At 43.3% G+C, this 12,526-nt stretch overlaps 1 protein-coding gene across 1 annotated transcript in view; it reads left to right on the top strand.

Annotated features, from left to right (window-relative positions):
- The window catches only part of Frmpd3 (FERM and PDZ domain containing 3), a 68,407-nt gene that overhangs the window by 17,880 nt on the left and 38,001 nt on the right, over positions 1–12,526 (top strand). The window contains exons 4-7 of the mRNA XM_026402639.2: positions 3,114–3,218; positions 7,138–7,245; positions 10,047–10,178; positions 12,096–12,215. Coding sequence (XP_026258424.1) covers positions 3,114–3,218; positions 7,138–7,245; positions 10,047–10,178; positions 12,096–12,215 — 465 coding nt within the window. The remainder of the gene's footprint in view (positions 1–3,113; positions 3,219–7,137; positions 7,246–10,046; positions 10,179–12,095; positions 12,216–12,526) is intronic.

The following is a 12,526-nucleotide window of genomic DNA, read 5'->3' as shown; positions in this document are numbered from 1 at the left end:
TCAGAAGCTTTAAAAAATAATACTGATGCTTTGGCCTCAACCCCAGCTGTTTGTTTGTTTGTTTTGGTACTGGCGATTGAACCCAACAGTGTTTAACCACTGAGTGAGATCCCTAGCCCCCCCCTTTTTTTTATTTTGACACAGGGCATCACTAAGTTGCTGAGCTGCCTTTGACCTTGCAATCCTCCTGCCTGAGCCTCTTGAGTCACTGGGATTACAGGCATGCACCACCAAGCAGCTCCCTGCTCTTTTTATTTTGAGACAGGGTGTCACTAAGTTGCTTAGGGCCTTGCTCAATTTCTGAGGCTGACCTCAAACTTGCAAACCTCCTGCCTCAGCCTCCGGGGTTGCTGGGATTACAGGTATGTGTTACTGTGCCTGACCAACACCAGGACTTCTGATGTAATTGGTCTGGGGTGGGACCTGGACCCTGGAAATTTTAAAAGTTCTAAGCATTTCTACTGTGCAGCCAGGACCAAGACTCACTGCTCAAGTTCCTGCTGGACTCAGGTAGAACAAGTGGCTTTTTGTAATCTGCCCTCTGTATGGAATGAGATTGCTGGTTCCAACCAGAGCTGGGCCAGAGGCCCATGACCAGATAAGGACCTTTGTTTCTGGTGTGTCTTTATCTTATGGCCCTGCCCTCCTATGGCTGATTTGGCAAATGAATCCCAACCACAGTGTAAATGGCATATAATAGCTTAATATATTGTCTTTCCAGCTGACAGAGACCCTTGCAAGGGCCATAACAAAGAAATTCCTAATTGTAGGACTCACAGTCTCTCCATGGCAAGGCCCTTGGGGGAAGGGGTTTGAAGTGGCTCCAAACCTGATTTGCCCCTAGTCTTTATCTCAGGAAATGGAAACCCCATTCTTCTAGTTGACTCCTCTCTCTCTCACACCCCATATCCACCCCATCAACATATGATCTTGGCTTAGTGTTCAAACTATATCCTGAAATAGCCCACTTTTCATCATCTCCATTATTAACCATTCCAGCCAAGCTACCATCATATTTTAATTGTATTACAAATACAGTTACAATATTGCAGTGTGACATGCCTAACTGGTCTTCCTACACTGTCACTGCCCCACCCTTCCAAATACACACACTCTATTTTCCACATGGAAGCCAGAGACATCTTTTAAAATGCACATCAGACACTGTCTGCTCAAAACTGGCCATTGGAGTGAAATCTGAAGTTCTCACCCGGGCTTACAAGACCCTACATGACCCAGCTCCCAGCTGCTTGTCTGAGCATGATCTCACTTATATGTGAGATCTGAAAACATCACACTCATAGAAGCAGAGCAGACGGTGCTTACCAGATGCTGGGGCAAAAGGAGGCAACAGAGAGATGCTGTTCAAATACGAAGTATCAGGAGCTCTGTTCACATTGAAGATCTATTTGAGATCTATTGCACAGCAGGGTGACTAGTTAATAATAATGTATTATAGGCTTCAAAATTGCTAAAGTAACACCCCTACCACTCCCATCCTCTCTTACACATTCTCTTGTGTAGTTCATTACCATGCTTTAGTTTTCTTCATATAGTAGCACCCCCCATCTGCAGGGAATATGTTCCAAGACTCTCCTCAGTGGATACCAAGAACAGTGAATAGTACTGAACTATAAATATACTATTTTCCTATACATCTATGATAAGCTAAATTTATAAATTAGGCACTGTACAAGGTTAACAACAATAACTAATCATAGAACAAGAGTAACAATATATTTATAACATGTGAATTATTCCTGGAATTTTCCATTTAGTATTTTCAAATTGAGTTTGACCATGGGGAACTGAAGTGGCAGAAATTGAAACTATGAATAAGGGGAGACTACTATAGTCCTTATTTGCTACCTTCAAGACACTTGTTCTTCATCTGTCTGGCCCTGATGGAATGGACACTCCATAAGGCCAGGAAGTTTTTGTTGTTGTTGTTCAACAGTGTCTGGGGTACATACATAGTAGGACCTTCCTAAATTTGTCAAATGAATAAATGTCCATAAAGACATGAGGATGCCCTTCCACTTGTGTTTCCTGGCTGCTAGATTGTCTGGGATCTAAAAATCACCTTGGTATTCATGGTGCATTGGTTCCTAGACACCCCCCCCCCAACCTCCCCACATGGATACCCAATCCTTGTGTGCTCAATTTCCTTATATAAAATTGCATGGTATTTTTATATAATCTACCCACATCCTCCTGTATACTTTAAATCATCTTTAGATTACTTATAATACCAAACACAATGTAAGTGTTTAATAAGTAGTTGTTATACTGTATTATTTAGGGAGTAAAGACAAGAAAAAGATCTGTAAATGTTCAGAGTAAATGCAATTTTTTCAAATATTTTTGATCTGTGGTTGGTTGAATCCAAGGATGCAGAACCTGTGGATATGGAGGTCTGGCTGTAATTTCAAGTGTTTCTTGATCATACTTCCTGCTGAATTTTTGGGAGAGTTTTCTAGAACTACAGAACTTAGCTGATTCTTTGAGCATTTCTTACAAAATTGGATAAACAAAATGGTAGAACCCAGAAGTAGAAATCCAGGAGACCTGGGTTAAATCTCTCAAATCTCTATTCCTGAGTAGTGTGGAAACTAGATGAGTCATTTTGGAGTGCTGAATCTCCTTTCTCCCACATCTAAAAAATATTTGTTATGCGCCTCCTTCCTAGGGGCAGGGCATAGCTGTGAAATGAATATGTTCATTTCTGTAACTCCTTTGGGAAGCTTGTATTCAGATGTAATAAAATCCACCATTTAGGCATATCCCATATTAAGGAAACCAAATATATAAAAATTCAATATATGTTATTACTAAAGAATTTTTGCAAACTCCCCTAGGCTTAGAGCATTAATAATGGGATTCAATTTACCCAAATTTGGATTCATGCTCAGCTTTTGCACCACTCACCAATCACATAGAGAGATGATCCTTAGCAGATTCCTTGCACCTAGTAGGTAATCAATACTTATTTATTGATTTCATGATCAGTAAGGCAAAGTGCAACTGTACTAAAACATCTTAACTATGATGTGACAAAGTCAAGTTTCTCCCAGGGATGGAGAACATACCAGCTCTCTGTGTTATTTTTCCAGTCCCCCAAATCTGCCTTCATCAGTGCTGCGAAGAAGGCCAAGCTGAGGTCCAATCCTGTGAAGGTCCGATTTTCTGAGCAGGTGGCAGTTGGAGAAATAGACGCAGTAAGTATAGTCTCAACTCCCTATTCTCAGCCCTTGGCCAGAGTCATCTTGGCTGTCAAAGTCTCGCTCTGGGGCTCCTCTCAGTGGATGGCATTCAGAAGGGGTCGGAGCGGGAGGATCCTGGTGCTGTGAGTGAGTGGATAGTGAGTGGAAAGAAGAGAGGCCCTAGGCATTGGAGAAGAATCATATATTGATTCACTCAGGATGCTCTTGGTGCTCAGAGAAATTTCTGTCCCTAGTACAATAGCTTTCACTCAGAGCAAGTGCTCCATAAACATCTTTTGGCTACTTGATAGAAGCAGGAAGGAAGTAATGATTTTCTGAAGATCCAGAGAACAAGCAGCTGGTGAAATTGAGCTCTCTTCACATTGAAGTGCTCCTGCAACTCCACATCTTGACTGGAGAAGACTGTGGCGATGGGCAAATCTGCCAAAAGGAAATAATTCAGGCTCTTCTTAAATCATGAGGTTTTTATTAGGCACTTGCTGTGTTCCCAGCCCCACAAGGGATGCAAAGTAAATAACTGATCCCTGGCACTGGATACCTCTCAGTAGTGTTGGGGGACAAGCAACTCAGTTGAGACAATAGAGAACCCATTGCTGGGCAGTAGCATATTGAAAAGCAGTAATATTTGACAGCCCATGTCATGCAGCTGCTGATCTGGGGGGTACTGGCCAGCCCACAGTGTTTCTCACTGCATTGTGATGTTTACAGGCAGTCAGCTGTCTGCTTCAGATGAGAAGAGGTGAATGGAGAGCAAAAAGATGTGTGTCCAGCCGTCATGGATCCCGGCCAAAGTCCCCTAGGAATCTGTGGAAGTTGGTGACATCCCAGTGGATAGGGATAACTGGAGCTAGCAGGCTCTTGTATGCTTTTGTAGGCAGTGACAGGCTGAGCTGTCAGGGGCCCTTAGCATTTATGTACTGAGGCACAGCTGCAATTGTTGAGAGAAGATAGCAAGCCCAGAACAAGCAGGAAAATGAGCAGGAAAATAGCAGAATGCCAGGCGCTTCTTTAAAGCCACTCAGAAGAAAGGATAGAGGACACAGTTGTCTTCCATCTCCATTTCCCTAATACTCATCTCCAAACCTAGCACGTGCCCTCCTCTATCCCTGTATGAAAAAGGCTGGAAAAAACAACAGACCCCACTGACAAGCTATTTGAATAATTGGTAGATGAGATCCATCTCAATCTTGGAAGAAAAGATTGAAGAGTAACAGGAGTTGGTTCACAGAGAGAAGAGGGAGAAGGGGGAGCTCCTGCAGATAGGGTGAAGCAGATCCTGAGGTCCAACTCACCAAGGGGACATGTGTGTCTTGAATCCTTGGATACCCCAAGTACATATGACTTGAATCTGGAAAGTATGGACTATCCTTTCTCAACATTACAGAGGAATCAACTGAGACCAGGACATCCAGTACAGAACTCCCTCAAAGACCTCCCTTCTCCTCCTTTTCTCTTCCTTCTCTCCTTTTCCCTTCCTCTTTCCCTTCTCCGCTGTCTTTCCTCCACTATGACTCCCTTCTCCATACCTCCCAGGTAGGCCACAGGTAGAATCAAGACCTCACTCCAGCCCAACCTGAATGCACAGTAGTAGCTACAACCAATCCAGAGTTAATTCTCTTTCTCTTGGACAGGCCACCAAGTGTGGTTTGAGACTCCTATCTGGAGAGGTACGCACATCAGTCTTCTAGTTCTCTCTATGTTCAGGAAATCATGTAAAGTCATAACAATGCCCACTGCACCACTGCCACTGGTGTGGACCATAGCAGCCTGTTGGGACCTGGGTGAGTCCAAGTCCAGGTGATTCCGGGCTGTCCTATCATCTCTTTCCCCTTGTGTTCCAAGGCTTTATTAAGCAGCCAGAGCAAAAATAAATCCTGTGGGCGTTTCTTGTCAACTCTATTTTTAAGCAAAATCAATTAAGTAATTATCTGAGTCCAACCCAGTGTGCTAAATAAAACCTGCCACCACTGAGCGTCATCAGCCTGGGGCTCCGGGGCCTCTGGGCTTGGCAGGAGAGAGTCATCTCAGGATCAGGGAGTCACACTTTTCCAACTTTATATCCCATCACCGCCCACCTTGGCTTGACCCCAGACACACTTGACTCTTGACTCCCACCACTGCCAGCCAGTACTCCAAGTCCAGAGAACTTATTTATTTCTGTGGAAATGCTTTGTCTGTGACCAATCACTGTTCTCATCTGGTTTCTCTAATAATCCACATCTACCATCTCCTTGAGAATCAAAACCCAATGCAGCTTATTTGGAAACCTTAACCATTTTATGCTATTGGTTTGTTTTGGTTTCATAAAGTATGTGAATGTTGGGTCACTATAACAATAGTGTCAGGCAGGACTCAAGTCCTCCATTTTTGCTGTCACCATCCTGGGGATTTAGCATAGGGCTGATAGAGAGGAGAGGCTTAGTGAATGCCCTCTGAATCAAGAAGTCTGGCCATCTATTCAGCCTGTGGGTTTCTATAGAAAACTGATGATGCTGGCCCAGAGAAATGGTTAGATCCTCTTGATGAGTCTAATTATTCAAGTAAGTACCTACTGCTCATTCATTTAGCAGCCATTTTGTTAAGAACCAAGCGTGTGCCAGGAACCCAGTTCAGTGTTGGAATTACAAAGATGAACAGACATGGTGATTGTACTCTGAGTTTACTGTTTGATTATGAAAGACAAATAGTCTTCAAAAATATGAGCACTTATTGGACTGGGGATGTGGCTCAGAGGTAAATAACTTGCTTAGTATATGCAAAGCCATGGGTTCAATCCCCAACACCACCACACACACAAAAAATGAGCACTTATGGAATGATTGAATCAACTCCTAGCCCACTTCTAATTTCATATATATATATTTGAATATACATACATATATTATGGTACATGTGGATTATTAGAGAAACCATGTGTGTGAGTGTGTGTGTGTATGCAGACACTGAGAAAGGTATGTATAGGTTGCTATAGGAACATATGGGGAGACAAGGTTCAAGTATATGATGATATTGGACCAAGTCTTTATAGAATACATATTTAAGGTGGGTTTTGAAGGATGAATAGGAGTTTTCCAAGAAGGAAAAGAGGAAAGCAGAATGAATAGCTTTTATTTAATGAATTTTTATTGAGAAATTAGCATGCACCACTCTATAAATAAAGAAAACACTGGACCAGGAAAACTGTCGCTATTTAGTTATCAGATGTTTGAAAAGGGGCCTTGCCAGTGGTTCTTATCAACATCAGTACTGCCCACCCTCCAAGAGCTTTGGAACCATATGGGGATGTTTTGTATCATCCCACTGACTTTTCATGCTATTGTCATTTAGTGTCTCAAGGTCAGAGTTGCTGAGTATCCTGTAGGAAGCAAGATAGTCCCTGAAGGACAAAGAATTATTAAAGATGAAGATATCAAGAATGGTAAGACATGACTCCAGAGAGGTAGGCAGGGGCCAGGTCAGAGAGGGATAAGGATGCCATAGAAGGGCAGAAACAGTAAAGCAAAGGCACAGACTAGGAAGCGGTCTTGGCTTGTGAAGGACCTGGTGGAAATGGAGGTATAGGTGATAAGCTGAGGTGAGTAAGCTGGGCTCCAAAGGAAGTCTTCAGATTGTATACAGTGGTCTCAAATGGGCCAAGCACTGCCCAAAGCTGCCACACTTTGAATCACAGGAGAATGCAAGTGCACTGTGATGTCATATGAGAGATGTACTTTTGATATTTTCCAATGTCTTTAGGGAATTTGCCTCTGTCTCCACATAACATTATTGTTGATCTTTTTTCTCTGTCTCTGCCCTGCCGTCCCTTTGACTCTCTGTCTCCTTAACCTTCTGTCCCTTCCTTTCCATACCCTTCGCTGGCTTCCCCCTTCTTCTAAATGAGCCTTCTCCTTGACTTTTCCTTACCTGTTCTTAGAAAATGATGAAGAAGGAAGCTCTCCTCCTCATCCCCAACGTCCTGAAGGTTTTCTTAGAGAACGGGCAGATCAAGTCATTCACATTTGATGGCCGGACCACTGTTAAGGTACCTTCAGAGTCTCCTCTCCTGGGTCAACATTGCCCTCTACAGAGGACACACAGCTGTTTGTCTCGCATTCCTCTGAGACTGCACATGCTGCTACTGCTGGAGCAAGGTGGCCTTTGAGCTCCCGATGCTTATGAACACAAAGCTGCAAAAATGCATAGTCTTCAGATATGGCTGATGGCAGAAATTTGCATGCTCAATTGTGGACTATAATTGTCAAAATGTGTGTGGGCACATGGGTACACATCTGCTTGTCACCTGCTTTATTTTCATGTAACACAGGGTCATTCAGGACTCTTAGGAACTAAGGAGTGTGAAGATCATTAAGCCATTTATAAAGCAAAAGCAATTTATATTGATACAATAACACCTACACAAGTTTACACACAGAAATAAACAAATGCGGTCTCTTGGGAAATTAGCTGAGCCATGCTTTGCTTTTTAAATAACAACCACATCTTAAGCACCAAACCAAGATTTTAAAAGTCTGGCCACAACTGCTTTGGCTTTTTTTTTTTTTTTTCAGTTCTAGGGATCAAACCCAGGGCCTTGCATATGTTAGACAAGCACACTACCACTGAGCTATACCCTCAGTCCTGGCTGTTATTTACACAGGAAGAGCAATTAATAAAACTGTGATTGTTAACAGATCAGCCAGGTATCAGAAAGTCCTACTGATTCTCTTAGTGCCTAGGAGTATAAGCCATGATATGATTTGCCCCAAGGTTCACTCTACTATAGGACAGAAATATCTTTTCTGCTTCTTCTAGACTATTTCCAGAAAGAAAATATCATCCCCAGAATTAATGTTTTAATGCAATCAATGCTGCCCAAACTGCTATGTAGCTATAGCACCTACCCAGAAAACCTGCTTTGACCCATAGATAACCTATGGTTCCCACACTGGGGCCAAGACAACCCTATAAATATAAAAGCCCCTGAGCCAGTAAATGTTTGCAAAAAAAGAGATAACAGATGCCTGGAATGGGCCTTGCCAGTAGTTTTCCAGTAGGGTAAGAACTACACATTCCTAGAAAGCTTTTGGAAATGTCCAAGGAAGTTTTGTATTATCCCAATGATTTGTCATGCCACTAGTGTTTAGTGTCTGAAGGTCAGAGACACTAAATGTTCTCCAGGGCGAGGGGATAGTCCATGAAAGATCAAGAAGTGTGCTTCTCAAAGTTCCAGTAGCATCTTGGGTACAATTTATAGTACTTAATCCATGTTAATTGAATCAAAGCTTTCTTTGGAAGGCTTAGGCCTAGGCAGGTCCCCCAGAGAATTAGGATCAAAATGTACTCCTTAGGAAGTCATGGGATGGTCTCTTAGCTCTTGAAGGTCTCAGGATATGGGAGGGATGAGTGAAGCAGAACTAATTAGGGCAGCCCTGGGTATCTGAATGTCCACTCCTCCAGATGTGGATATCTTATTGAGTCAAAATCTTCCCTGGTGTTTGTTCATGGGTTGCTATGCACATTGTAGCTTGTCTCCACAGTGGAGTGTTTACCCCCTCTCTTTCCCCTTGGAGGCTTCTCGGAGTATTCTTCCCCCAACATGTCACTGCTACCATGGCTTCTCCATAGCCCCAGCCTTCCAGGACAGCAGTGTTCTCCTCACTTGCAGTCTCACTCTGACTTCAGTAAGGGTGCACTGGCTATTCATTGGAACTTTGACAGGCTGCCAAGCCACTTGTCCCAGAGAGGTACCTGGGTGAATTGACAGCCTGGCACAGGGACCATTACACTTGTAACACCAGTTGGCAATTGCTGGCTTGGCTGTCCACAATCCCAGTGCAACTGAACTGCAAAGAAAACCTCATCTGTCCCTGCCAGAGCTCCAGCAACACTGGTGCCTCTGTGACTACTTGGATAACACAAAGAGATCCTCTCAAGTACCCACCAATTTCCAGCCTACTATTTAAATGGCTGAACGCCTTTCTGTGTTCACTGAAGGGCTTGTTTGGCATTGCTGGCTGTCAGGTAGCTTTGCATTCCCAAGCCTGCTTCTTTCCAGGCTTTGGGGGCTGAGAGATGCTGAACACACACACTGGAACCCAGCGGATATGCTGAAGTCACAACAAATAGATGGCAGAAGTCTCCAAACTGACATTTGGACAGCCCCCACCAATATGTTTCCAGACGCCCTAGTATTAAAAGTAGGGCAGCAGAGCAGACGGAGCCCAGAAGTAGTCAGATTTATGACTGTAAACCAGACACGTGACATAGTTCCTCTGCATGGACACATTTTTCAAGTTGCTAAATTGATTGTCTCTAAAAGCCAGCAATGGTCAAAAATGAACATTTTGCCAGTAACTGAAGTCATTTGAATTAGATTATGAATCTGGAAATAGTATACTTTTTTAAATTATAGAAATGTAGCTTTTGCTAATTCCTAAAGGAAAGAGCTGACACACAAACTCGAGTGGGCATTCTGACTTATGAGAGATAAGGGGAGAACCAACACAGTGCCTGGCACTCAGGGAATAGTTTGTCAAATGGAAGGAGAAAGGGAGGAAGGAAAGGAAGGAAGGAGAGATGGACATGACCTTCTTTTGCCATATGCATCACCTGGGGAGTTTCTGGAATGCCTGCCTCCATCCCTTATACCTGTGGTGTTCTCCAGGGCCCAGGCCACTGGGCAGCCTTCATGGAGCCCAGTACCTGGGCCACAATAAAGGCTAGTGTCTGTCTCAGCCTTCTCCATGGGACTTCTGTGCTTGGCTTTCAATCCCCTCCTCACATGATTGTGAGTCAATTAAAGCCAAAAAAGATCACCCTCTCATGGCTCTTTTTCTTCCACAGGATGTAATGGTGACATTACAGGACCGCCTCTCCCTGAGGTACATTGAGCACTTTGCTCTTGTTCTTGAATATGCTGGGCCAGAACAAAGTCACAAGTTCCTGCTTCTTCAAGACAAGCAGCCCCTGGCTTATGTAAGTAACTCCTTTATCTTGGCCCAGTAGCTTTGTATGTGGCCTGTACTAGAGAAGAGGACCCAAGGCACTCCCTCCCTAGAAGATTCGTAATGATATGCTCAGCCAGCTCCCAGAAGACATATTTCATACCTAAGTTTGTTACTACCCATCACAGAGGGCCTTTGGGCAATGCCCTTTGTGACCTAAGGAAAGCTCATTAGTCTTGGTCTCTAGGGAGAAGAGTGATTCACTGCATGGCACCCAGAATGTTGAACTGACAAATAGTCTTCTGTCTCCCAGAAAGCCCACCTGTTAAATTTTTCTCCTTCCTGAAGAGAAATTGGCCTTTCAGATGAGGCTGTGATATAGAAAAGTCAGGAAATGGAATCAAGTGAGAGTTGGGAATTGGCTGAGTAGGGCCAAGAATGGACACCCTGACATCTATATTATCTTCCAAGGTAGACTAGGAAAAAGTGATCTTCCTGGCCCACACCATTTAGAAAAAAGGCTGAAGAAATCTAGGACTCTGGATGGGATTTTACCAATATGAAGCACCAAGAATTATCAGAGTAGCAAACAGGTTTCCCAAGTAGGATGAGAAAGAATTGGAGAAGGACAATTGGGAAAAAATTCTACTCCATGGCTAAAAGCCTACATGAAAGCCAAACAAAAAACAAGATCTCACACATACATACATACACACACACACACACACAAATGAGTTCTTGGAAAGAAAAATTCTTCAAGCTCAGCTGTCAGCCAGATCCAAACAAGAGCCTCAGCAGTAGGAAAGACAAGGCCATGGGTAAGTGGCTTGGAGGAGGTTTAAGAGCCCCTCCCCAAGCAGCACTTTGAATACAACCAGACTTCAAAAGAAGTTTCAAACTTTTTATTATGAAAAATTTCAAACATACACAAAAGTAGAAGGAATATAGTATTGTGAACTCTATTAGCCATCCCCAGCTTCAACCATTAACAGTATATTGGGAGGTATAGTGTTTCATCTATACCTCCAAATAGGTATTCAATTTGATTTGACCTCTAATTGGCAACTGTTACTGTGCTTGAAGCTGAGCCCCTCTGCAAGAAAAGAGCCTGAGAAGTTCTCAAGAGCCCTCTCTTCCTACCTAGTGTTTAAGCACTTAGACCTGATTGTTGATAAAGTCCATGTCTTAAATAAATGATTTTACACGCAATCTTAGCCCAAAGGCTGAGAAGCAATAGATAAGTGATTTTAAAATAGCAGTCACTTTGGGTCAGAAGGGCAGAAAAGACCTTGCTCTACTTTCCTCTAAGGGTACAATAGTACCTCTTTATCCACAGGGGATATATTCCAAGACCCCCCCCCCAAGTGGATGCCATAGATAGTACTGAACCATACATGTTCTGGTTTTTTTTTCCTATACATAGAGACCTATGATAAAGTTTAATTTATAAACTAAGTACAGTAAGATATTAAAAACAATAATAAGCTGGGAACAGTGGCATATGCCTATAATCCTAGCAATTGAGGAGGCTGAAGCAGGAGAATCGCAAGTTCAAAACTAGCCTCAACAACTTAGGCCCTAAGCAACTTAGTGAGATCCTGACTCAAACAAGGAAAAGGGCTGGGGATTTGGCTCAATGGTTAAATTGCATCTGGGCTCAATTCCTACTGCCCTAAATAAAGAAAGAAAGAAAGAATATACATGAATTGTTTATTTCTGGAAATTCCCATTTAATATTCTCAGACTACAGTTGACCATGTCTAACTGAATATGGGGAAAGCAAAACCTTGGACGAAGTTTACTGAATGTGAATCTGCCAGGTGGGAGACAGAGTGAGAAACAACAGCCTAACTCTCCCCTAAGCCCCACTTGAAGGAGCCACCAAACTGACTGCCCACTACTCGAGCATTGTAGATCCTTACTTTCACCTCTCACCCCTGGGATTTAGGTGGTACAGAGGACACACTATCATGGAATGAAATGCCTGTTCCGAATAAGCTTCTTTCCCAAAGACCCCGTGGAGCTGCTGCGTCGGGATCCTGCTGCTTTCGAGTACCTTTACATCCAGGTAGAATCTGGCTTGGGGATACAGACAAACAGCTAGTACATAAACAAGCAGGCAGGCTGTTCTGCCATCACAGTGAAGTCACTATGTAAGTTTTTTCAACCTCCAGGTAGTTCTGAAGGCCCTTTTCTTTTCTACTACCATTGTACTCCATGGCGAAGTTGACTGGCCTGGTGACCTGAGCTGCCCGTGGCTCAATGTCCTGTCTTTTTGACCATGCAGCTCATTGGTTTTCAGGAACAATCAACCCAAATAACTCTGGCTCCTTCACAGGATCGCAAGGTCTAACAAGCACATTGGGTTGCAGGGGTCCT

This window comes from Urocitellus parryii, chromosome X (genome assembly GCF_045843805.1).
Source record: "Urocitellus parryii isolate mUroPar1 chromosome X, mUroPar1.hap1, whole genome shotgun sequence".
Taxonomy (NCBI): Eukaryota; Metazoa; Chordata; class Mammalia; order Rodentia; family Sciuridae; genus Urocitellus; species Urocitellus parryii.
The sequence above is the reverse complement of the archived record's forward strand: the minus strand, read 5'-3'. Positions and strand labels throughout refer to the sequence as shown.